At 35.4% G+C, this 22,586-nt stretch overlaps 2 protein-coding genes across 2 annotated transcripts; both read right to left on the reverse strand.

The window, feature by feature from the left end:
* Positions 1 to 3,511: 3,511 nt before the first annotated feature.
* Positions 3,512 to 14,571, reverse strand: LOC146133581 (testicular spindle-associated protein SHCBP1L-like). The gene is made up of 14 exons (XM_083396914.1): positions 14,438 to 14,571; positions 13,926 to 14,078; positions 13,407 to 13,523; positions 12,657 to 12,931; positions 11,782 to 11,919; positions 11,012 to 11,069; positions 10,336 to 10,454; positions 9,529 to 9,666; positions 8,624 to 8,745; positions 7,969 to 8,075; positions 6,687 to 6,830; positions 6,005 to 6,130; positions 4,864 to 5,038; positions 3,512 to 3,908 (listed from the first exon to the last, which is right to left on the reverse strand). Exons 1-14 carry the CDS (start codon positions 14,540 to 14,542, stop codon positions 3,838 to 3,840), a joined length of 1,848 nt encoding a protein of 615 aa, XP_083253040.1. The 5' UTR covers positions 14,543 to 14,571; the 3' UTR covers positions 3,512 to 3,837.
* A 2,790-nt stretch (positions 14,572 to 17,361) lies between these two features.
* Positions 17,362 to 19,751, reverse strand: LOC146133582 (E3 ubiquitin-protein ligase PPP1R11-like). The gene is made up of 4 exons (XM_083397335.1): positions 19,619 to 19,751; positions 18,754 to 18,874; positions 18,247 to 18,387; positions 17,362 to 17,916 (listed from the first exon to the last, which is right to left on the reverse strand). The coding sequence occupies exons 1-4, from the start codon at positions 19,652 to 19,654 to the stop codon at positions 17,873 to 17,875; spliced, it is 342 nt and encodes a 113-aa protein (XP_083253461.1). The 5' UTR covers positions 19,655 to 19,751; the 3' UTR covers positions 17,362 to 17,872.
* Between the last annotated feature and the right edge of the window lie 2,835 nt (positions 19,752 to 22,586).

The following is a 22,586-nucleotide window of genomic DNA, read 5'->3' on the forward strand; positions in this document are numbered from 1 at the left end:
AAAAAAGCAATGGGATTAGGCCTGCCAGCAACATTAACCTCAACTGTGTCGCCATGGTTATTTGTGTACAGTTAGTGAATCACCTTATACAACCTGTGTCCACAAGTTTTACTTTATCTGTAAACAAGTGTCCCACTATAAACACTCCATTCCATCGATACCAGAATTCAATTAGCGCCAAAGCAATCTACGATACTGTTGGTCAAAACGAGACCTATTTTTGTTGAAATAGCGATAATACCGGGTGAGGACACACACTAAAAAAAAAACAGAGCTCTCTCTCCCTATATGTAAAATACATTTTTGTATCAGTTTGTATTTCTAATTTGACTTCAAACACTAAATAGTAACTTTTTGACGCTGTCCCGACTAAAATTTTAACTGAACAACAATTTCAAAAAGGTATCTTTAGTTTTTTTTTTAGTTTTGTTTGTGCATTTTTATACGATTTTAACTTGAAATATTTTGACAAATTTTGACCTTGCGTGAAAATTTTGACAAATTTTTGACTTATTTTGGCAAGTCAAGAAATAATCGCCCTAGTTATCACTCTTTAAGCTGTTATACTGCTCGCAATCTACTTCTACTTTGCTTTTCCTAAAACTCACAACAAAAGATTGCCTCTCGTTTCGGCGCAATACTGCGTCAAAATGACTCGCACTGACAAAGCACGAGAGATTTGTAGAACTAAAAGCTTTTTCTAAGCCGCGTCATAGTCAGGTAGGTCCCGTCTATATCCAGTGACAAACTGGTCTTTTCCGGAGAATAAATATGACGGTGTGATTCGCAATAGACACAACATAGGCAATAAGCGCGAGCGAGTCGAACCTTATTTAACATTCTCCTGTATATCAACTCATGCCGGATTTATAAACAACCAACGTTAGCCATTGACCTTGAGCCAAAGGACACCAGTGGACCACTGTAACGTAAATAACAGTTTGAGATGACTTAAAAGTCACGGTTTTCAAATGACTTGACTAAGGTATTTCTGACAAAAAGGCTGCCAGTAGTTAATCTCTGTTGACTGATATTAAGATAAGTGCACTGCTTACACACGTATACCCCAGCCAATATGATTTAGTATTCCCTCTAACTCGTTACCTCAGCACATCCCTTAGCGCAAGTTAATTTTTTAATCCATTTACTCTTTATACTTGCTGTAAAATTCCTTGACGTGGTACTGCGTAATTTGTGAGCAGTGAACGGTCTGACGATAACCTCCTAACACTTCCTTATTTTTGCGAACACTCTACACGTTACCTGCGCCTGTAAAACGCCCCTCGCTTACAAAATGCATTTTAAAACGCGGGTCATGCGTGTGCCGATAGCACAGTAAAATCTATCCTTTTATGCTCTTCAAACAATCTTGTACTTTTTACTAGCTGTGGTTTTTGAAAAAGCAAACTGTTATACCCTAGTTCTTCAACGGGCGATTTAGGCTAGTTCACAACGCTTTTTTAGATAAAAGAACTGAGATGTTAATTTCAATGCACAGCAAGGTTTTACAAACCGCAATTGTGTTTATTTTCCCGACTTAGCCCAACTTCGTCGTTAATGAAAAGATATTTTTATCAATACATCAGTGTGAACAAGTGAAATGATATACGCTACTACTTGAACAGTCGATTTAGTTCACAGCGCTTTAGATACTGCATACTGAGATGTTAATTTTAAATGCACTGCAAAGTTTTACCAACGCCAATTATGTTTTTATCCCGTCTTGTTCAACTTTGTCGTTAAAGAAAGTATTTTTTTCATCAATACATCAGGCAGTAGAACAGATTACCAAATATCGAAAATCAAACTTACAAATAATTAACGCTTTCTCACAAATTAACAAAAATGCTTTTTCCCCAATCATTAGGGAATAACCCTACTGTTGTACTATACATCGATGATTCAAAAATTGAAATTTCTTTATGAACATTTTTAATAAGCATTAAGTATGAAACGAAACTTACCTTGTGATTCCTAAAATCCATTCAAAGCTGTTCAAACGCAGGGCAGAACACAAGCCGCTGCACAGAGTGCACAACTCTTCGAGGCGTAAATTGTTTGGGGCGTTTCGTTGATTAACCGTCGGTGATAGTTTTCAAAAGGGGAATGCCTTTAAATTTTTGCGGCACGGCTGTTCATTTTGCCTTATGTGAACTGGCGCGTGGCAACAATTGCGGGATGTTTTTGCTTCTGTGTTTGACTATAACTCTATAGCTCCACGGTAAGTAATGTAGACCTACTCTATTCTACAAGATTTTGAGCAAACTTACCGAAATGATTACTATTAATAATAATAATTTCAGTGTTGTAAAACAATGGCGTCCAGTTAAGCCATTTGTAAAATAACTTTAGTCCAAGTCTAAGCATTTTGAATAAATAAGAAGTCAAGGCATTATCAGAGCAAGTCAAGTCTTCGTCATGAAAAATAAACAATAAACTATTAAAATTAGTTAACTCTTGCGATTATGATCCAAAACATTTTGTAAGCAAAGCGTTTTATGCGCAAAAATTGTGATTAATTACTCAGTTTTCTGAAAAAATGCCTAATGAAAACAATTAGTATTAAATCAATTTTTTTTTAAAGACTTAAGTCAAGTCAAGTCATTTCAAAACAGTGACTTAAGTCGAGTCATTGAATTAAGACATTACAACACTGATAACTAATTAATAACATAATAATCAATTGCAGCGCAATACTTGCAACTCTTAAGCCTAACTGGCAAGCGGTTATTTCTTCGAGCTTTCGAAAGTAAAGGTTTTAAGGATACTTACGGAGCTTATTAGCAACTCCTTATCAGCGTGTTTACTAGTTGCTTAACACCTGTTGTGCGATTCATGTAAAAACACCACGCGGCACAATCCAAGTCAAACTAAATAACTTGTTAACCATAAAAACGAAGAAACGAACTAAAAACGGCTAACGCTAAGCATTTGCTAAATTAGTGAAAACACGTTATATATGTATAGCACACTCTTAAAAAGTCACAGGAGCAGTCGGTAAAAAAATAACGAAGATTTCTAGGCAAAATAACAACTTGGTGAAAACAGAACAAACTAACGAAAATCGGAGTACCTCAAAGCAATCCACAAAACTTATTGGCTGTTACTACGCCTTAAAAAATGGCTCTTCGGCAAATACGAAGGGGTGTCGGTCGAATTGAATATAAACTACATACATAAGTTGTAGTTGATCCTCACTTTAGAAAACAATACTTGTATAATACTTTTTCCCACTACCAAACGGTTCTGTAACTGAAGGGTAAATTTATCCATAAAGAATAATTTTATTGAACGAGGCTATTATTATTTTCATTAATTTAGAAATATCGCATGTTTCTTTGGGCTACATTCGAATATAATTACGCTTCAGACTATTGCTTCGCAATTTAAGATTGGCATGCGATATTTATCAATGTTACTCAACCACGGTAGCTTTAGTTTGGAAAAAACAAATTTAAAAAAGGCTAATATCAAAAACGTGTAGTAAAAATTGCCCAGTGGTGTATGAAAACAACAGTGAGAAAATGTATATTTAGTTTGCTGATAAAAGAGCAGGCGCCTTTAACGGCTAAAAGCCCCGAGTTTGAAGAGAGTGGGCAAAAAAAACGAGTTTGAAGAGAGTGGGCAAAAACAGTGTCTAAACAAAAAAATACTAAACTCGCGTGAAACAGTGCTCGCATGAAGCGTTAAACAGTGATGCTACCTCATATGAAAAACTCTACCGATAGAAAGCACCTACGAACGTGGAGAGGTTCCAGTAAAGCACAGTAATAACGCGTTACACGTTCTGGTTTGAAGCGGAGATTCTCGAAACAAGGCCGGGATTGAAATCCACGTTCAGGTCGACTGATTTTCGATGACGTTGTTGCTTGTGTCCAGGTCGATAAATTGGCCCAAGCCGTCTCCAGCTGGAAAATAACGAAAAATGCGAGTTTAAAATGGTGCTCGAGCGGGAATCGAACTCACCACTACGGGAATAAAATTGAAACTGATCAAAAAAAATTCCTTTTGCATTTGTTTGGGAGTGACACATAAACGTGTTCGCACGCAGTACATATTTAGTTCTGTCTTGTTACCTATACCTACTAAGGACCAATTAGTTTTCTGCTTGCTATACAGTTCAAAATATTGCCCAAATCGAGTTAGCTGATTGTCTACAGGCAAACGTAATTGGAAAATAAAAAAGTTATGTTCGAAAGCTAACAAAATAATTTTATGTGCATTACAGAGCAGCGACAGTATACTCCGCTGGCGTAAAACATATTTTTGTGATGGTGATATCGTTAATCGATATTATTCAATCCATAAAGGATAAGACACGCTTCTATGATTACTGTTGAAAATCCGTCCGTATAGTCTTGCATACGTTAAGATCGCACTTCTCTTTTATCTCAGGGGTCACCGAAACACGGCCCGTGGGCCAAATCCGGTTCAATTAATTTGAACCCGGGGAATATTTTCCTTATGATACAAATACGGTTATTAACAGTTCATGAACGGAAAACGTTGTCGAATGCACATTTAAGCTAAATTTGGATAAAATTTTCAACTCCAATTTCATCAATCTAATTATATAATTTAGTAAATATTTTTTTAATTTATTTTTTTTTAATAATAATCTGATCGTTCGAAACGAACTGCTATATCCAGCCAGCGATCTAAAATCGTTGAAATTTGGCCAAAAATCACCAGTATTTAGAGTTATCCGACCTATTATATTCGTTGAACTCTGTTCTAAACCTAAAATACAAAAATGTCTGTCAAACGAGACATTTCTTAACCACTAAGCGCCTCGAAATGTGGCAACTCAAAAACGGTAATCATACAAAAGTCCTTTAAACATATGTTAATCAAGATACGCACCTTTGCCGGTAAGTCCATGCAACGCTGTTGCGTCGCCACCGTCGCCGTCTGCCACGTTCTCGGCGGTCGAAAAAGCCCCGAACCTGTTGGCGTTCTTCTTTCCAACTGTGATACCTTGGCCTCCCAAGCTGCTGATGACGTTGCCTGAAAGACGGACCTTAGGCGGCTCGTAGACCTGTGTGGTGGAGAGGGCTGCAGTTTAACAACCAGGCATTGTGCAAAAGAGTGAGCTAAGTGCACTTTGGGACTGGGAAAAAAGTGGCACATTTGTCAAGGGCTGCGGGGTCGGTTATAAATAACCCGAGTCCAACTTACGACTTCGACTAAAAGTGCGATTTCGTCAATTCCGGCTGTGACTCTCTACAACCTGTATTTTACGTAACTTAATTGGGAGGATTTTCACTTATTCAGCAATCCACTCATTTAGGTTTCATAATGGATCCACCCACAATACGTGGTTCAAAAATACTTAACCATATGCTATCTCTCCATTACAACTTACATTTTGCAGCCCCTTTAGGTTTAAAGTCTGCGCATGAGTCATTGGTCATACAAACGCTAAAAAGATTCTCGCTCCTATCACAGAAAGGGCTACAGAATCGGACTCGAGACTCCGGTAGTTTTACGTAGGAGTCCCGAGTCCGATTCTGTAGCCTTTTCTGTGATAGGAGCGAGAATCTTTTTAGCGTTTGTATGACCAGTAACCAAAAATTCATGTGTGTTTCTGTGACACACTTCGATTGTACTGCTAAGATGTACATTAAACAGAAATCTTAAAAGTTTATGTTTTAGGAATGGAAATTAAAAAAATTACGTGCACTACTGGACAGTTACTAAATGTTAAAGCAGCAATAAATTACTGCCACTTAAATTCGTTTTACAAAGTTTAGTTTATAAATAACTGTCATATGCTATTCTGACCCGTGGCAAAATAAACTTATGTATAACCTAGTTCAATTCGGATTAGAAAATTTAGCATATTACGAAGTAACTGTAAACACATCAGCAAAGAAAATCCCTTTTGGAGTGAAAAGTCAAAACAAAACAGATCAAAATTATAATAATTGATGATAAATAGTGATTTGATTGCCTAACGAACAAAAAAGCGAAGATAATGATTTATGATATATCAGGGATTTACCTGCAGGTGGACTCCGCCCTTTGTCGCCTCCCTGTGGCCAGCCGACATATCTCTGTAGCCCACGTTTGAGATTTTATTGTTCTCAAGCACCGAGACACTACCCGCCATTAGTTCGACGCCTGCGCCCTGCGAGAGAAAAACAATAGTATGCAACGACTGTACATGGCGGCTTTGGTAAACTATACAGAACAAAACAGGCTTGGACAACTAGATGTTAGTTTAGATTTGTATAATTAAATTAGAATTAGAATTAGCTCATTTTAGTGTTCTCGAATTCGATTAGAATTAGAATTGCTGAATTCTTAAAAAACAAAAGTATAAACTAGAATTTGAACTAAAATTAAATTATATTATTCACAATCAATTCGGTTTAAATCGCAATTTGTTGTATTAGAATGTAAATTGCAAGTATTTCTTTGTTATTTTTTTACGTTTTGGCTTTTAGACTGCAAAATCACCTATAAATCGTTTCTAACAAAAGTTTTAAATTCTTAGGTTTCGACTGAGAGACTAAAAATGCCGCTGGACAAAGTTGCATTTTCGGTAAAATCTGAATTAGATGGATTAGATCGCGAATTTATCAATCTTAAAAGTACTATTGCATCCAGTATTACAAGTTCCAAGTTCTGCAAAGTTTTTTGAATTTCCACAAGTCTATCTCTGTCTTTCGAAATCGACAAACCTTGGCTCCCGAGACCTCGCTTTCTTTCATCGTGAGATGAGCGCCCTCATGAACCGTGATGCCGCTGCCGTCGCACTTGAATGCACACGAAATCACTTGGGCGTGACCGCTCTCGACTCGAAGAACTCCTTCAGTATTGTCAGCCTTTCAACATTAAACAAGACGCGTTAAATGAAAATGTCAACGAATGTTTTCGCTGAACTCTCATATATGCGACATACCATCAAACATTTACTAGAGACTGTAGCAGACTGTAAATTTACACTAACCGTTGACAAAATATAATAAGCCACAGCATGGATGACGAGTTTGGGAATTGGGGTTCTTAGAAAGCTCCGAACAATTATAAAGCCTTATTTTCCATGACTATCAATTCAGCAAAATCCCTGTTATTCGTTAGGGTCGAGTTTGAGGGGCTTATGGTGCTCCGAGCACCTCTTGCAGAAACGTGGGGTGCTTATCCCCCCTGAATAATGATAAATCTTCCTCTAAAATACCGTGTATTGCGTTTGATGCGTGCAATTTGGAATTCTGGCGGTTACTATCTCGCATAGTTCACAATTAGTTATAACAAGCCCAGGGTCTGGGGTCATGGACGCCGAGTTTGGGGTGCCTAGGGTGCTCCGAGCACCGCTTGCACAAACTCGGGGTGCTCAGACACCCTGGAATAATGATAAATCTTCATGATAAACACTGCATGTGTATTGCGTTTGATGCGTACGAATTGGGACTCAATTTTCCGCATAAATTAACTATTGCGCAAGAACTATAATGCTCCTTTCCATGACTGATGGCAATTCAGCATAATCCCTGTTATTCGTTAAAACAAAGCGTATCGCACTATTAAGGAGGGTTCCCTAAAATAAGGGTCGCAATCGTTTTTCGCATTTAATGATTGGATACCAAAATATATATTACTCCACATAACGTCGCATTTAGCGGATATTTTGAGCACCTCTGTGAAAAACAAAAGTCGGCGTCTATGAGCCACAGTCATAAGGGTAATATGTGGAATGTGGGGTCTATGATGACATCACGTTATGACGTAACTTTGTAACGTCATACCTGGAGATTTTTCGGCGCCCAACTCAAACCAAAAATTTCGGATCCGTTCCTGGGAAAAACAACTAAATTTGCCAAAACAAAATAAATGAGGCAAAAATCACGGCCAATCGACCCATAATATGTAAGACCGTAAGACCATCCATTAAATTTAGCAATGCAAGATTAGGATGCAATTTCAAGTTAGTTTGTGGTATTTTGCCGGGATTTATTGTTTTACCTGCACGAAGGTCAAGTTTTCCAGCACGACATCCGAAGCGCACACGTTAACGAACAAATCGTCGTACGGGACTGCCTCGATCACAATCTCGTCTCTTTTGCCCTCACCTGCAAAAAAATGATATTTATCGAATACGTTTAACAACCTTGGTGCAGCCTTTATTCGGTGGTAAACTTGCCCCCTGCCTGGAAACACAGTAGAAAAACGATTAGGAATACTCCACTGTCTAAACAAATCTACCTAAGTCAATCTTTTCAAATGACTGGACTTAAGTATTTTGGAATTTAATTCGGGTTATTCATTTAATATAAAAAATTTTTTTTCTTATTTTGTTCTAAATAAAACAATTTTGCATGGCTTGACTGGGACTAAACTTCATTTATTGACAATGACTTGACTTGAGCTTGAGGTATTTTAAAAATACTTGACTTGAACTTAGGTTATTTTACAAATAACTTGACTGGAACTTGACTTGTTTACAATCACTGACCAGACCAGGTATGAACCATGGTAATCAAAATTTGTTTGTCCGGGTTATACGTGAATCACGACTAAACTTATAGTTTTCATACGCTTGGGAGCCAGACAGAATTACCCTCTATCTTAAAAAACAACGCAAATGTTGAATTTCTATTCACAAAATAGGTGATCTTACCCTTTATGGTGATAGATTCAGTTAGTTCATGGAAGCCTTCGCCTGTGTACGACCCAGGAAATATGAGAATCAGATCACCTTCGTGTGCTTGCTCCAATGCGGTCAGTGGGATCTTGTGTTGTCTGAAGGTAAATGCCCTTAGTTTAGAAACTAACTTAACGCACCATCAAAAAGAACAAACATAAGAATTCCCAAACATTAGGAGCATATTGGTTGGAGGTTGTAGTAAGACGTCGTAAGAATACCAAAGCTCATACAGAATTAGGTGGCATTTAGAAAGTTTTGAATAACTCTTCGGTCATTTTCAAATTTCCAATGAATTAGGAGTAATTCGAAACTTTTAAAATGATATCTACTTCTGTATGGGCTTTGATAATCTTACTTCGAATTCCCAAACAAGTATTGGCGTTAAAGAATAAATTATATACATATATATATTGGTAAATTGGTTCACAACAAACTAAGAGTATTAAAGAAATAAAGGACGAGGTTTTGACAAAAGCTGTTAGTTCAACCAGACAACACATCAATAGATAGAAATCGCTCTTCCGGTGTAAACGAAGTATAAACCGATGTTTCGGCAGTGGAACGTCGGTTTATACTTCGTTTACACCGGAAGAGCGATTTCTATCTATTGATAGTAGTTAATAGTTTAAAACTGGCAGGTCTTTCCTGGATTGAAATCTTTGTAAATCGCCGTATTTGTCTAATTCTAAATAGGGTAGTTAGGTGGCAATATAAAGATAAAAACAGGTTTCTACTTTGACCTGATGAAGCACGGTTGTGCGAAAGCTTGTCAAGATTTTAATACAGTTTGTCTTTACAGAGTGCCACCTGATTACCCACCTGGATTGAAATGTAGGTTTGCGGACTTTATCGCAGTACACCTGGTGTTTTTTACTTACTGAATGATAGTTTCGTCTGGGAAGCTTTTAAGCATCGATAAACTCAAGGTTTCAGCCACAACGTGGGTTACTGTGGAGTTGTCTTTCCTTGGGCCCTTGGTACGACGCAGAACACGTGGAAAGCATGGGCCTTCAGCACTGGATGCAAATCAAGGGAAGTTATGGATATAAAGGTAAAAATTTCTAAATGTATTGTAGACTTCTGAAAGGTATATCCATAAAAATACTAAAGCTATTATATTCGATAAAGTCGTCATTTCTTAGCTTCACTTTCCGTATTGGCTACAAATCAACTTTGGAATACAACACACGTTTTTTTCGTAATTTTAATAATAACATATTGGCTTTAGTATGTTTATTGAGATTACTAAAAAATGTATTGTGTTTCAACGAAGTCATATCAATCATGATTTCTTGACCATTTGAATATGGAACACTAACTAAACATTAATTTGTAATAATAATAAAAAAACAGCTTCTCTGGTAATTGTAATCTTAATCAACGTTTCGGCAAGCTATTCAAATGGCCTTGTTTAGGGTGAATGACCGTACAACTACCAGAGGAGCTGTTTTTGATTGTTATTCTTAGTATGGCTCTGGTAGCGACAGTTTAAAATAAACCGAATGAAAACACAAAAGAGAAATTTTCATCATTTTCTTTCCATTAACTTGTTTTTAGAAGAGTCACAATATGTTAAAACTACGTTTTTAAGAAGTCGACTTTCGATCAAATTTCTTAAGAAATCTCTAACTCTATAAAAGCTGGTCTATTGGTTTAATTTACTACCTCAAAGCAGTTCCACTCACCGCAGTTGAAAGGTCTCCCAAACTTGCAGGAGGCCACTCAGCATGAGAACCTCATAATATCGCCTCCAGCACTCGACCGCTTCACTCGTTGTAGGTTCACCCTCACTTTGGATCTTCGACTAGAATAATATGTGTATGGTTAGGGATATTTGATAATATCCGATCGATGCAGATACCAGATGCCAAGTAGTAGTAACAGTACTTTCCTTCCGATCCGAACAAATTTAATATAGGTATTTTAGCTACGAATTGTCACCAATGCAGCAATTGCTACCTTAAAAGCTGAATTCATCAAAAGAGCAGTAGATTAACAACAGATGGCAATAAAACTTCTTAACGTTAAAGCAATTTTTAGCCTAATAACCTGGAAAAATTCTTTATTATTTTAAAGACAGCTTTAAAACTGTGACATGTCACTTTCGTGTTTTACAACCCTAGTTTTATGTGGCATAAAATTAAAAAATAGTTGTGGAGAGCGTCCTTTCTATTTCACAGTCAGATGTTTTGTTTTGTATTTTTTTATGATACATTAAGACTAAAATTGAACTGCAATACAAAAACAAAAATACAACACTTTCAATAAAAAAGAACAAACAAACAAAAAATGATGTTTACTTAGTAAATTAGCAAATATTTTATTGTGCTTAGTATTGTTTTTATTGGAAAAATAAATTACCTGGTAATCAAGCAATTCCCTTCTTCTAACGAAATACTTAGCCATGGTGCGATTGTATCTACAGAAACAGAAAAACAAATTGAGTCTTTAAACTACAACCCGCAAGCCGGATCAATGGGGTAATTTACTCAGACAGTGGCATATTTAAATTAAAAAAAAAAATTAAATGACAACTTCTAAACGTTGCTACTGGATTTGATAAATAAAGATTAGGTTCTTCTTCATTTAATGAGAATTATGAGTTACAAAATATAACAATTATGAGTTACAAAATATATAATTTTTTTTATCAAGCTGCGGCCGCCAGGCATTACAGCTATCCAGCCCTTAATGAAAAAAAGTTTTGCCCTCTTCTACTGATAAAATTACTCTACAAAACAGAAAAAAATATAAGTGAAAAGGGGCAAATTTAACCATTGCAAACAAAAATTAATTATAGTTAGCAAACAAAATAGTGAATGCTGCAATGTTTAATGTATAAGACCAGCAATGAATGAAATAAGACCAGCAATGAATGAAAGCATAGCAAACAATTCCTGAGAACACACATCACAGAAGCGTGCCATAGCAACAAGTTAACAAGCTAATATTTAAACAATACCTTTCAGCCAATGACCAATTTAAAAATCAATATGGGTTTCAACATAAATATAATGAACATAATCACACAACTAGTTTTAAACGGCAAATACAATCTTATAAAATAAAAATGTATAAATTCTTTTGACCTTATTCTACATTTTAATCAACATAATATAAACTGCGATTACCTTGCAATAAGTGAAGCGGGCACGTGTCCACAAACGACGTCGAAGTACAGCTTGAGTCGAGCTCGCAGAAAAGCATCGTAAGCGTGTTCACCTTCGTCCTCATCATCCCAATCGCGACGAATATGATCGAAGAAAAATCTGAGGGAACAATGCTAGAGTCACACTTATAAGTAAAGCAGCTGAGGCTAAAGAATGCTGTGGGGTGTGACAGTTTCAAGTCAAGTATATGTAAAGTGGTTTTTTGAATGGTCTCAGGTGAAACAGTAAACCACTTCCCTTAAACACAAGTTTTGGGCATTGGTAAATCATAGAGTATAAAAGATGAGGCACTGTTGTTTATATAAGGCATTTTAAACAAAATCATCAATTTATAAACAATAAAACTTTGGGAAATGTATGCAATCGAAAACTAAAACTAGTGAAACTGAGATATATTCAGTTTACTAAAATTTATGTAGTACGATTAAAGCCAATACATATGTAGGTATCATTTTGAACAGTTTCAATACCTCTTTATTCATTTTTAATATCTATGCATTACTACAACCTACCAAGCATTATGCTCCAAAGTTTACTAAACATTTCGATCATAATCCCAACTACATGACATAAATAGGAGAAAGCTAATAAAACTGACAATATAGTGCTTATGTTTGCCCCACCGAAAACAGCTTTTAAATAAACACTGATGCTCAGACTGTCCGGCTAAGCAAATGTGGAAGCTCACTTGACAGTAATACATAGAAAGCGCTAATTTGGTGTAAACGAAGTATAAACCGTTCCGCTGCCGAAACATCGGTTTATACTTCGTTTACACCAGAAGAGCGATTTCTATCTATTGATGTGTTGCCTGGTTGAGCTAACTCTATTCTTACCTGACATTGTCCACAACTCTTGCAATATCCTGCTGTTGTTGCTGCTCATCCATCCTATTCTTGATCACGTCCAGAATTGCACTTTCATCATCCACCTCAGAATCTTCATCTATATCGTCGCTGAGGATACTGACTGGGTAAAGCTCGACGATGTCAAGCGTAAAGTCGAGCTCCTCCAGTTGCTCATGCACAACAGCACGCGGAACCGACGGCTCGCTACAAACGAGCGGGTCGACCAGGCTAATGTGCGCTTGGTCCAGGCAAACATCGTCAACCTTTAAATTAACAGTACGTAGGTTTAGACTTGTGATGTCTAATAAATAATTAAGTTTTTTTTAAATAAGTGTAGATAGCTTTTGGTAGAAAACAATAAGCCCTATTTTATTTAAAAATATATGTATTTGTTAGCTTGAGAAGCGCAGCACGTTGAACAACAATCAGTCAGCAAGGTCTAAATCTTTTCAGATAAATATGCATTTTGCCATATAAATAAATGGCCTTTTAGACTGTTTATCGTCGGTATTATGTGTTCTGTTGGAGGGCAAGATTCTATTATGTTGCAGAAACACATAATCAGCATAGGTATATATTTGTTTTAATTTATATTCTTCTTGTTTAAGCCGTGACACTTCAAGCTTGGTTACTATTATTAAACTTTATATTTTATGAAATGATTTTATGTTGCTTTTTTATTAAGCCGCACAGGATACAAAAAATGTAATGGTGTTTTGGTTAATTAGTTGAAATAACCTCAACAAGAATATCCACAGTGCGGCAAGTTGTTCCGTCATAAGGGCCTTTCCACACAGCAAGCCATTTTTTGTTCATGAGGTTTTCTTCAATGTAAGAATGGACTCTGTTCAAAACCTAAAGTAATAAAAATAACATTTACCAACAGCTTAATTTCTTAATTATTTTCTTCTAAATAAAAAGGGCAAATACAACTCTGTTTCAGGAAAATTAATTTGTTTTTTCTCGCTACACTGTTGATGATTAAGCAACCAGGAGTGTACAAATCAAAATAGATTTTTTTTGTTTTTTGTGCAGTTAATTGATGTTTGTTAAAGCACTACAGTGGTAAAATAGAAATCCAACCTTAAAAATTACAGATCTGATGTGAAAATATTGTAGTTATTAAAAATGAAATGAAAATAGACTTTATTTGTTTATTGCTCAATTAATTGAAAGCACTATAGTGATAAAATTGAAATTCAACCTTAAAAAATTACAGATATGATGGCAAAATGTTCTAGTATTTAAATGTTGTACCTGGGTGGGCCTGCAATCTGCCAGTTTCATGTCTTTGCAAAAGATGTCATATCTTTCCTGGCAACCTAGTTTCGGTAGCTGGACGCAGTGGGGCATTGACACCATAAAACAGGATGAATTTAGATGTGGAACAGAACCAGATGAACATGGAATCTAGAGAAACACACTGAGGAATTAGAAGGTTGTTCTTTGATGCAAATTTGTTAAATTAAGGTGCAAAACAAAGCATAACTGGTACAGATCTTGGTGAAAATATTTGAACATATACAACAAAATTTTGCGTAACTATAGTATTCTGCTCTTTGGAATAAAATTGTTTTAGATCTTTTTTTACACTCTTTGTGATTCTGTTTGGATCTTAAGATATGGATAAAAATCAACAACTGTCAGTGTTGGAACAGGCTTAGATCCCAATATAAACAATAAAAATAACAATAATAATGTTATTATTTTATCAACATATGTAACAGTGTTAAATAAAATAACTACAAAAATAGGGGGTCGCTTATTACATCTTCAAGAGCAATGTTTTCAATTCCATCTTCCAAAACCTCATCAAAGGATTGTGTTGTTATTGATTGGGACGCCTCCTCAGTTGGCTTTTCACTGTCAGACATTATTAATATGATGTCAACAATACAAAAAAATACCTATAAATGTATATAATAAATGGTATTAAAAAGGGCCAGACAGTACTGAAAATAATGAAATCATTCCAATTTTTCATTTTTATTCGAAATTTTATTTAGCGATAAAGGGCAGATTTGAAAGACTCAAATGCGCCCCAATTTATGATTGAAAAAGACCTCAAATGACAGTCAACACTGTCCATGACACTACTACCATGTAGTCCTGTTTTTTTAAACTTACGGATAAAGGCGCTCTTTCACTTATGCACGTGAAATTTAATAAAAAAAAACTTTCTTCAAATGCCGCATACCAAGAGGATAAAGGATAAGATTTTATTTGGAACGTCAAAAAAAACAATAACAAAAAACGAGAATCGCCAAAATCACAATGTTTTGAAATATTTGACGTTCCCAGCAGACAGCGAAAGACCGTAAGGTTCATCGAGTCAGCTGTCTCCTGGTTTAGATTCGGTTCGAAAAAACGATAAAATTGGAATGCTAAATTCAAATTACATAATTGACATTATTTGTATTACTTACAATAAAATACATAAAACATATAGCTTACGTACATTGCATACATCAAGTTATTATTTAATAATAAACATAATATTACTTGACCCACCCTCACCCAAACGCTAACCCGCACCCTAAGCCAAACAAATGTGTTGTGGTATGTGGTATTATTTTGTTTTGTTTTTTGCATAACTTTTCACGTACATAAGTAAAAGAGCGCCCGGATAAATTACTATACAAAATGAAACTTTACTTTTCTTGATTATTAGGATAAGCCAAACCAGCGCTGGTCTAGAATCCTACCACAGGTATTAAATCAACGCACATTATTTTGGTTAGCGTTTGGGTGTGGGTGGGTCAAGTATTATCATATTCATTATTTAACAACATTGCATAACCCACCCAAACGCTAACACACACCCTAACCCAAATCATGTGCGTTGTTGGATTCTAATCTACATCAGCGCCTAACACTGTTTTGATGAAGTTTATTGTTTAGTAAAATTAAATTAAACTACGTCATACCTAGCATCTAGAAAATGTTTTAAAATGGTCTGGACTGGCCACTGGCGCCTTAGTCGAGTTTGTAAATTGTCAAGAACCCCATTATTTTAGTTAAATCAATTTGTTAACCTTACTTTGCCCAATAAGTAAAACGTTTTAAACAACTTTATTCAAGTCGCAAAAGTAAACTGCCCAACACTAGGAACCTCCTTTCGCACTTCACAAATTAGCAACTTCAACTTTCGAGTCGTTAAAAAATTTAAATTCGCACCAGCGACGCAGTAACGTACGTGTGACGTCATAATGTATACTATTACCAAGAGCAGCGCTTATACTTTTAAGGGAACTCAGGGGATAACCGTACAATGCAATTTGAATGTTTTCAAAAAAATTTTCGTGCACATTTGAAACTTAAATATTAGTAAAATATGAGGATATACTTATATTCCTTAATGAAGAAACTAACAACTTCATGGAACGAAAATGGCGGGAAGATTAATTAATTTTATTATACTTTTCGGGGTGCAAAATCAGCATTTTCTTTTAGCTTTTAAGTTTTGTTTTGACGATTTCATTGTAGCATTAGTAACTCAAATATTAAATATTCTGCTAACACTAAAAAGAGTTCTAGACTAAAGCATAATAAAATGTACAAAACCATGGTTTTAACACCAACGACATTTCGGGGGGAGGGGAGGGGCAGTGGAGTGCACATGTCTCCGGGCGGCAAAATAAGGCTAGTTTCTTTAAAATACAATATCCTATTGAAATTTGAATTGTTTTCCGTACTGCGTCTTGTCGTACTATCTAAAACAATGGTCGGCAAAGTTTGGGCCAAGGCCCAAATTCCAATTGGAGTCTTTTGGGCATTTTTAGTGAACCGGGGTAGTTTTTAATTATTTCAGTTTTATCATATAGTTGTTTGACGCGTGATAGCTAGTAGATTTTAAAAGTTGGTGTGGCTAAGAGTTTTAATTTTGGCCATTTGTTGCACCATACTCTAATCAAGCCATCCCCATAAATGCACTGTTTAGTGTTCTTAGGATTATTTCCTAATGACATAACGTATAGATGTAACTTTGTGTAACAAAATTACGTAATACCGTGACGTCACAAAACATGCATATTGTCGACAGTGCAATTTTCGCGCAAGTGGCAATTCAAAATCGGACAAAATGTATTTCGATTGTTTGTCATTTTATGTTAAATAACAGCTTCTACTAGCCTACTGTTACTGAACTATAGCTATTAGCTAATGCGCCAACAATCAGCAACCACCAGTTGTACGCTATAGTGACGAAGCAATTAAGTTAAATTTTACGCTTTTTTTTTACGAAACGAAAAAACGCACATAAATGTTTTTATTAGTTCTTTAAAAAAGTAAATACAATTCCAAACATTTTCTAAATGTCAACAATAAAACGAGCTTTAATATTTTTAAGGCGGACACAACGAATTAAGGAAGAAGTATGAAATAAATGCTTTAACATCAACTAGTTATTTTTTGCAATAAATTTTTTACTTGACAAATGTGTTGGGACAATTAGAGATGTCCAATACTTGATTTTTTTGAGTCCCGAGTCCAGCTCTGACTCTACAGCCTGTATTTTACCCATTTACGCAACTAAATTAAGGTGGATTTTCTGTACTCCACTCATATTGGTGCCTAATTGATCCCCACGTATTACATGGTTTAAAATTATTTCACCATTTGCTATTACACTTTTACAACTTACATTTTGCCGCCTTAACAGTTTTAAAATTTGATACTCAACATGCGCACGTCGGACTCGGGACTCGGGTAGTTTCACGCGGTCTTACTCGAGTACCGAGTCCGACTTCGGCAAAACAAACCGACTCCGTCGAGTCCCGAGTCCGACTCCGCAGCCCTGCCTTCAACTTCGGTTTTTTTCAGGTTGTTAGGCCAATGTTTGTTTTACGCGTAAGACGTTTAGTTACCTCCAGTATTAACCTACTATAATTTAATTTTGAATAAATTTACCTTTATAGTTTAAATCGCTCCGTTGGCTTGCATATCGTGGACGAAATTCCTTTATTAATTTGCTATCGAATCGGCAACGACCCACTATCGCGCGAGCACCAATACTACCGCTTGGCATTGGCTCCGATCCGATATTATTGTACACCCCTTGGGACAATTTTCAATACGCACAGTTTGTATGCAAAAAATAAAAGCAATAAATACTAAGAAGAAAATATATAAAACTATTTGTTGTGAGTAGAATTACACATCGTCAGGAGAATAGAAGTATTAAAATACAGCTCAAAAAACAAAATTCAGGTTTGAGGAGTCTTTTCAGGAGCAGATGATGAGGGTTGTTCTTAAAAAAAATAGTAAAACATCTTTAAAACTTACCACAATAAAAGGTATAGTCTTAGTGTAAGGAAGTTTTAAAACAATATAAATTAAATACTATTATTGCAGAAAAAAACAAAATATGGTATTCAAAGAAAAAATCAACCAGATGCAATGACACCATGTAGCTAAGCTAAATTAAACTAATTTGGCAATAAGGTTTACATTGAAGTAAACAATTTACCATAAAGAACTTTTGATTTCCCAGCAGTCACACACTATATTATTGCGGAATATAGGGCAAGCCACAAGTAGGAGACCTTGAGTACTTAAATACTCTTGATGGTGCACTTACGATCATGCTCACAGACGTGCTTTTTGGCTTTTGACTTTCTTTTCTTTTTCATTTTTTCGTATGGATTTAAATCGTCGTCTGAGGTATCACTTTCTGATGAAGATTCACCAGCTGTGCGAGGTTTGTGGTAAATACAACAACCTAAAAAGTGAAAAGTTGTAAAAATTGTACAAATCAAATATGAAGTGTAGCACCAATGCAAAATTAAACTGAATACACATCTATTCTGGTAACAAACAACTATATTTATGTAACAATGAGTTACCACTTGCAGTGTGTTAGATATAGAATGGCACATCACAAAAATAGTTTTTATAATGATTTAATCAAGTTTCAAAAGACAGAATACAATATTATTCTGTAAAACAAATTAATAAATAAAAAAATATGATAAATGTTGTATAATTTAAAACAAAAAAATAAAGAGAGAAATATAAAAACTTGGTGGATATCGCTAAAAGGTGTAGCAACCTTTATCCATAAAAGATATACGAACTGTCATCTTACACTTTGAAGATTTTTTTCCTAGATGTTCATTGTCAATTGTGTCGTTTGACCAACGTACTCCTCTGCTTGTTTCTGGACTTTGTAAACGTAATTGACTGTTTTCTGATACTGTTTCTGTGATCTGCATTGAAGTAGTAAGTTGGTTGTTCAAGCAAAGGGGTTTAAATATGAGCCATTGAGTATGAGTATGGGTTATATTCCTGACAGAGAGTTTCATTCATCTATCAGTTTTTATCAAAAACTTTAAAGGCCTGTTTACACTACAGCTGCACTGAGCTGAGCAAAGCGTAATTCGCATTTAAATTCTATTGTGGCGAGCGTTTCACGCTTTGCTAAACTCAAGCCCCGTGCAGAAGCTGCAGATAGCTTAAAGTTACGCTTTGGGGCGATTTTCACGCTTTGCTAAACTCAAGTCCAGTGCAGCTATACAAACACGTTATGTTTGGGGCGATTTTTACGCCCAGCGCAGCTCACTGTGGCTGTAGTAAAAAACAATTTCACGCCCAGTCCAGCTTAGCTCCGCCCAGTGCAGCGGTAGTGTAAACGGGCCTTAATTAAATGCATAAACAATATTACTATCCAAATGACCAGTCTGCATTTCATGGCACTTCACGTCAATCTTTCGGGTGTGCAGCAACAAATTTTAAGGTGTGCACTGTGCAGGTATGCAATGTTGGTGTTTTCTTGCACACCTTTGGTTGCAAATCCTACCATCATATCATTTAACTTTCGCGACATTTAAGTGTGCAATATACCAATTCAGGTGTGCACACAATTTTCTAGGTAAAAATATCAGGTGTGCACCTGTCACAGAATGCAAATTTGCCAAGTGGTATATTTTACACAATGTATTACTTTTGCTTACAGTTTGTGTTCCAGATGGGCAGCTGGTTTGAGACATTTTTTACTTTCGGAAAATTGGTGTAGCTGGCAGTGAACGTTCTTGACCACTTGCTGTAAAATAGTAGTTTTTCTAGCCTTTAGTTTTTTAATTATCTGGAAACACAAAACATTCACAATTATTTTACTTGAATACTTTATTCTAAGAAAGTCCAAATATCTCAACAATTTATAATCATAGGTCCACAATTAGGTCAAGTTAACCTGATAGTGATAGACCAAACAACCATGATGAATGATAATAAAATTAGAAAAATTCCTATTCCAGAAAGACATATATATGTTGGCTGTAATTTGAAAAAACACAAGATTAATGAAAAAGGTTTTGTTAAATTAGTTGTATAATTTCAGTTTATTCTCAAACCATACAAGTTTTGCATTTTAAGTGGTGTTATGTTTAAACACAGATCACCCAACTACACTAAACCAGGGCGTCTCAACTTAGGTCCTTGGAAGTTGGACCCTGTGACCCACTATGAAGAGTATGGCAAGTGCACCCGGCACCCACAATTTTTGTCAAGAGACTAAACCTGCACCCCTAAAAAATAAATCGACACCCTTATTTCCCATCTGATACACTAGCGGGGTGCACTTTTGACTTTAGATGCTTCCGGTCACCCAGTTTTCGGTGCAGGAATTTCAGCCATGAATTTTAATGGCAGATAAATAACAGGAAACTAAACTTTTTGGCGCTCTTTCACTATTGTACGTAAAAAATTAATAAAAAAAATGTTTCTTCAAATGCCGCATACCACAACACATATTGTTTGGGTTAGGGTGCGGGTTAGCGTTTGGTTGAGGGTGAGTCAAGTTATTATTAATAATTAACATGATATTACTTGACCCACCCTCACCCAAACGCTAACCCGAACCCGAACCCTAACCCTAACCCAAACAATATGCGTTGTGGTATGCGGTAATATTATTTTTTTTTTGCATAACTTTTCACGTACAATAGTGAAAGAGCGCCAACTTTTTAAGCCAAAGCATGTTGGCCAACTAACCTGGAGAAATTACCTTAAAATTTTTTCTTGATAACTCATAGCTGCTGTTCTACAATTGGACGGCTGTCCGCCCGATACATACTAATTACGTATTTTTGAGCCAAAAAAATCTGTTTACGACTTGGAACATTGTGTTTACATTGCTATATGTTCTCTATCGCCACCTAGCCGTTAGTGTAAATTATTTTTCATTGTGTTCACCAAAGAAACTTTATGCTCACGTATCAATCATGATCAAAGAGATTTCAACCATGATTAAGTTGTGCAAAAATGCATATTATATAACTATTCTCCAGTGTTGTAATGACTTAAATGTACTTAAGTCACTGTTTCCAAATGAGTTGACTTAACTTTTGAGCAAAATAAAAGTCCTTATGAGCAAAATAACTTGACTTAGGCTGAGACTTTTATACAAATGAATTATGTTAATATGAAATATGAAGTGTTTTCAAGTATTTTTTTTGTAAAATTCGACTATTTGTCCAATTTTTGCACGTAAATATTTGCTTGCCGTATATTGCGTTTTTGGTATTTTTTTTATTTAAGGTTGCTCATAACCCGAAGCGTTTATTCAATTTTAATAGTCTAACGTGTATTTTTTTTGACAAGGACTTTAGTTATTTAACAAATGGCTTGACTGGGACTTCAGTCTATTTCAAAATGACTTGTTTACAACATTGCTATTTTTGAGTTAAATACCACATTTTTACCCAAGCAGCTTCAAATTGAACTTTGTTTTTGCCACGAAAAAAGGAAATTATGTTACACAGTTGTTGGACATAAAATAAATTACATTTTCGTTGATTCAAAATAGAACCTTTCTAAAAATAGTCAGGTAAGAATGTAAGAATAGTTTAGTTATTGATGTATTTTCTTAATTATTTCATAAACTAATTAACTTTAATAGCATAATACAACAGCCTAAATATTATTCACTAAATAAATATATAACCTTCATCTCACAAACGCCCTAATTAACAAGCCTGATAACACGTAGCCTACGTCCCAATAGAGTTCTTATCACGCATTTTATTTCACTAAATATTTCTAACGACTGGAAAAAAAACGATAATATCAACGTTGATACACTGCGTGACAAAACAAAAGCGAAAATGCTGCCGTTAAGAGAAAACGTGAGCATTGCACATCCAGCGATCGGAGTGGTAGAGAACATTGTACAAAATACAAGCAAAACCATGATATCTATGGCGGTCTAGAAAGCGAGGTCTTTCATTTTTAAGGTATTTTAGATAAAAGTTTTGCAAATATCATAGTAAACAAATTACAACATCGTCGTTCGAGATTTAAAACGACAAATGTGTCTTCGTCCATACCTTAAGGGCGTTTAACTATAGTTTAGAAAACACAATACTATTTTTTGCCATAAAATACGACCAACCTCTTAAACACTTTCTTTAATAAAAAAGCACCAAAATTGGAGAGAAAAGCATCTTACATTAATAAAAATACGATTCTTTGCCTAAATATATAAAATACTTTTTTCTTGTGCCCATGTGCCTAACATGAACAGTCAAAGTAAACGATAAAATGATAAATAAACAAACAGAACTTTTATTTTATACTGCAATCAACTAAGTGGTTACAGACCAAATAACCTGGCGTACTGCATCAATGGCACTTACGTTTAAAATTGTGAATAATAATAAAACGTCGTTTGGCTATTACCCTATAAGAAGCAATAGTACACTCAATTTCGATCGGTTGTAAAATATGTGAAAATTGAATTTGGCTTTACACTACGTAATAGAAGGATACGTACAAGAAAGAATACAAATATTGCACTTTCTTTAGTCACCGGCAAAAAGCGATAACAAGACGAAAAAGGTGCTTAGCGGGTTTCATCTTAAATAAGGATTCCCACTGGACACAATTTATTTAAACCAGGGTCACCAAACTTTTTTAAGGTCC

The sequence above is a fragment of the Ascidiella aspersa genome, chromosome 9 (genome assembly GCF_963924565.1).
Source record: "Ascidiella aspersa chromosome 9, kaAscAspe10.2, whole genome shotgun sequence".
Lineage (NCBI taxonomy): Eukaryota > Metazoa > Chordata > Ascidiacea > Phlebobranchia > Ascidiidae > Ascidiella > Ascidiella aspersa.

Bases quoted from the DNA above. Each gene is read 5' to 3' on its own strand.
- LOC146133582 (XM_083397335.1), bottom strand. From the start codon at position 19,654: ATGTCTCAAACCAGCTGCCCATCTGGAACACAAACT. The intron at 18,875-19,618 runs GTAAGCAAAAGT...ACTTCAATGCAG, and splicing joins GCCCATCTGGAACACAAACT to ATCACAGAAACAGTATCAGA. The intron at 18,388-18,753 runs GTAAGATGACAG...TTCACTTTTTAG, and splicing joins AGGAAAAAAATCTTCAAAGT to GTTGTTGTATTTACCACAAA.
- LOC146133581 (XM_083396914.1), bottom strand. From the start codon at position 14,542: ATGTCTGACAGTGAAAAGCCAACTGAGGAGGCGTCCCAATCAATAACA. The intron at 10,455-11,011 runs GTAATTTATTTT...ATATTATTCTAG, and splicing joins GGGAATTGCTTGATTACCAG to TCGAAGATCCAAAGTGAGGG. The intron at 6,831-7,968 runs GTAAAACAATAA...TAATGTTGAAAG, and splicing joins AAAACTTGACCTTCGTGCAG to GCTGACAATACTGAAGGAGT.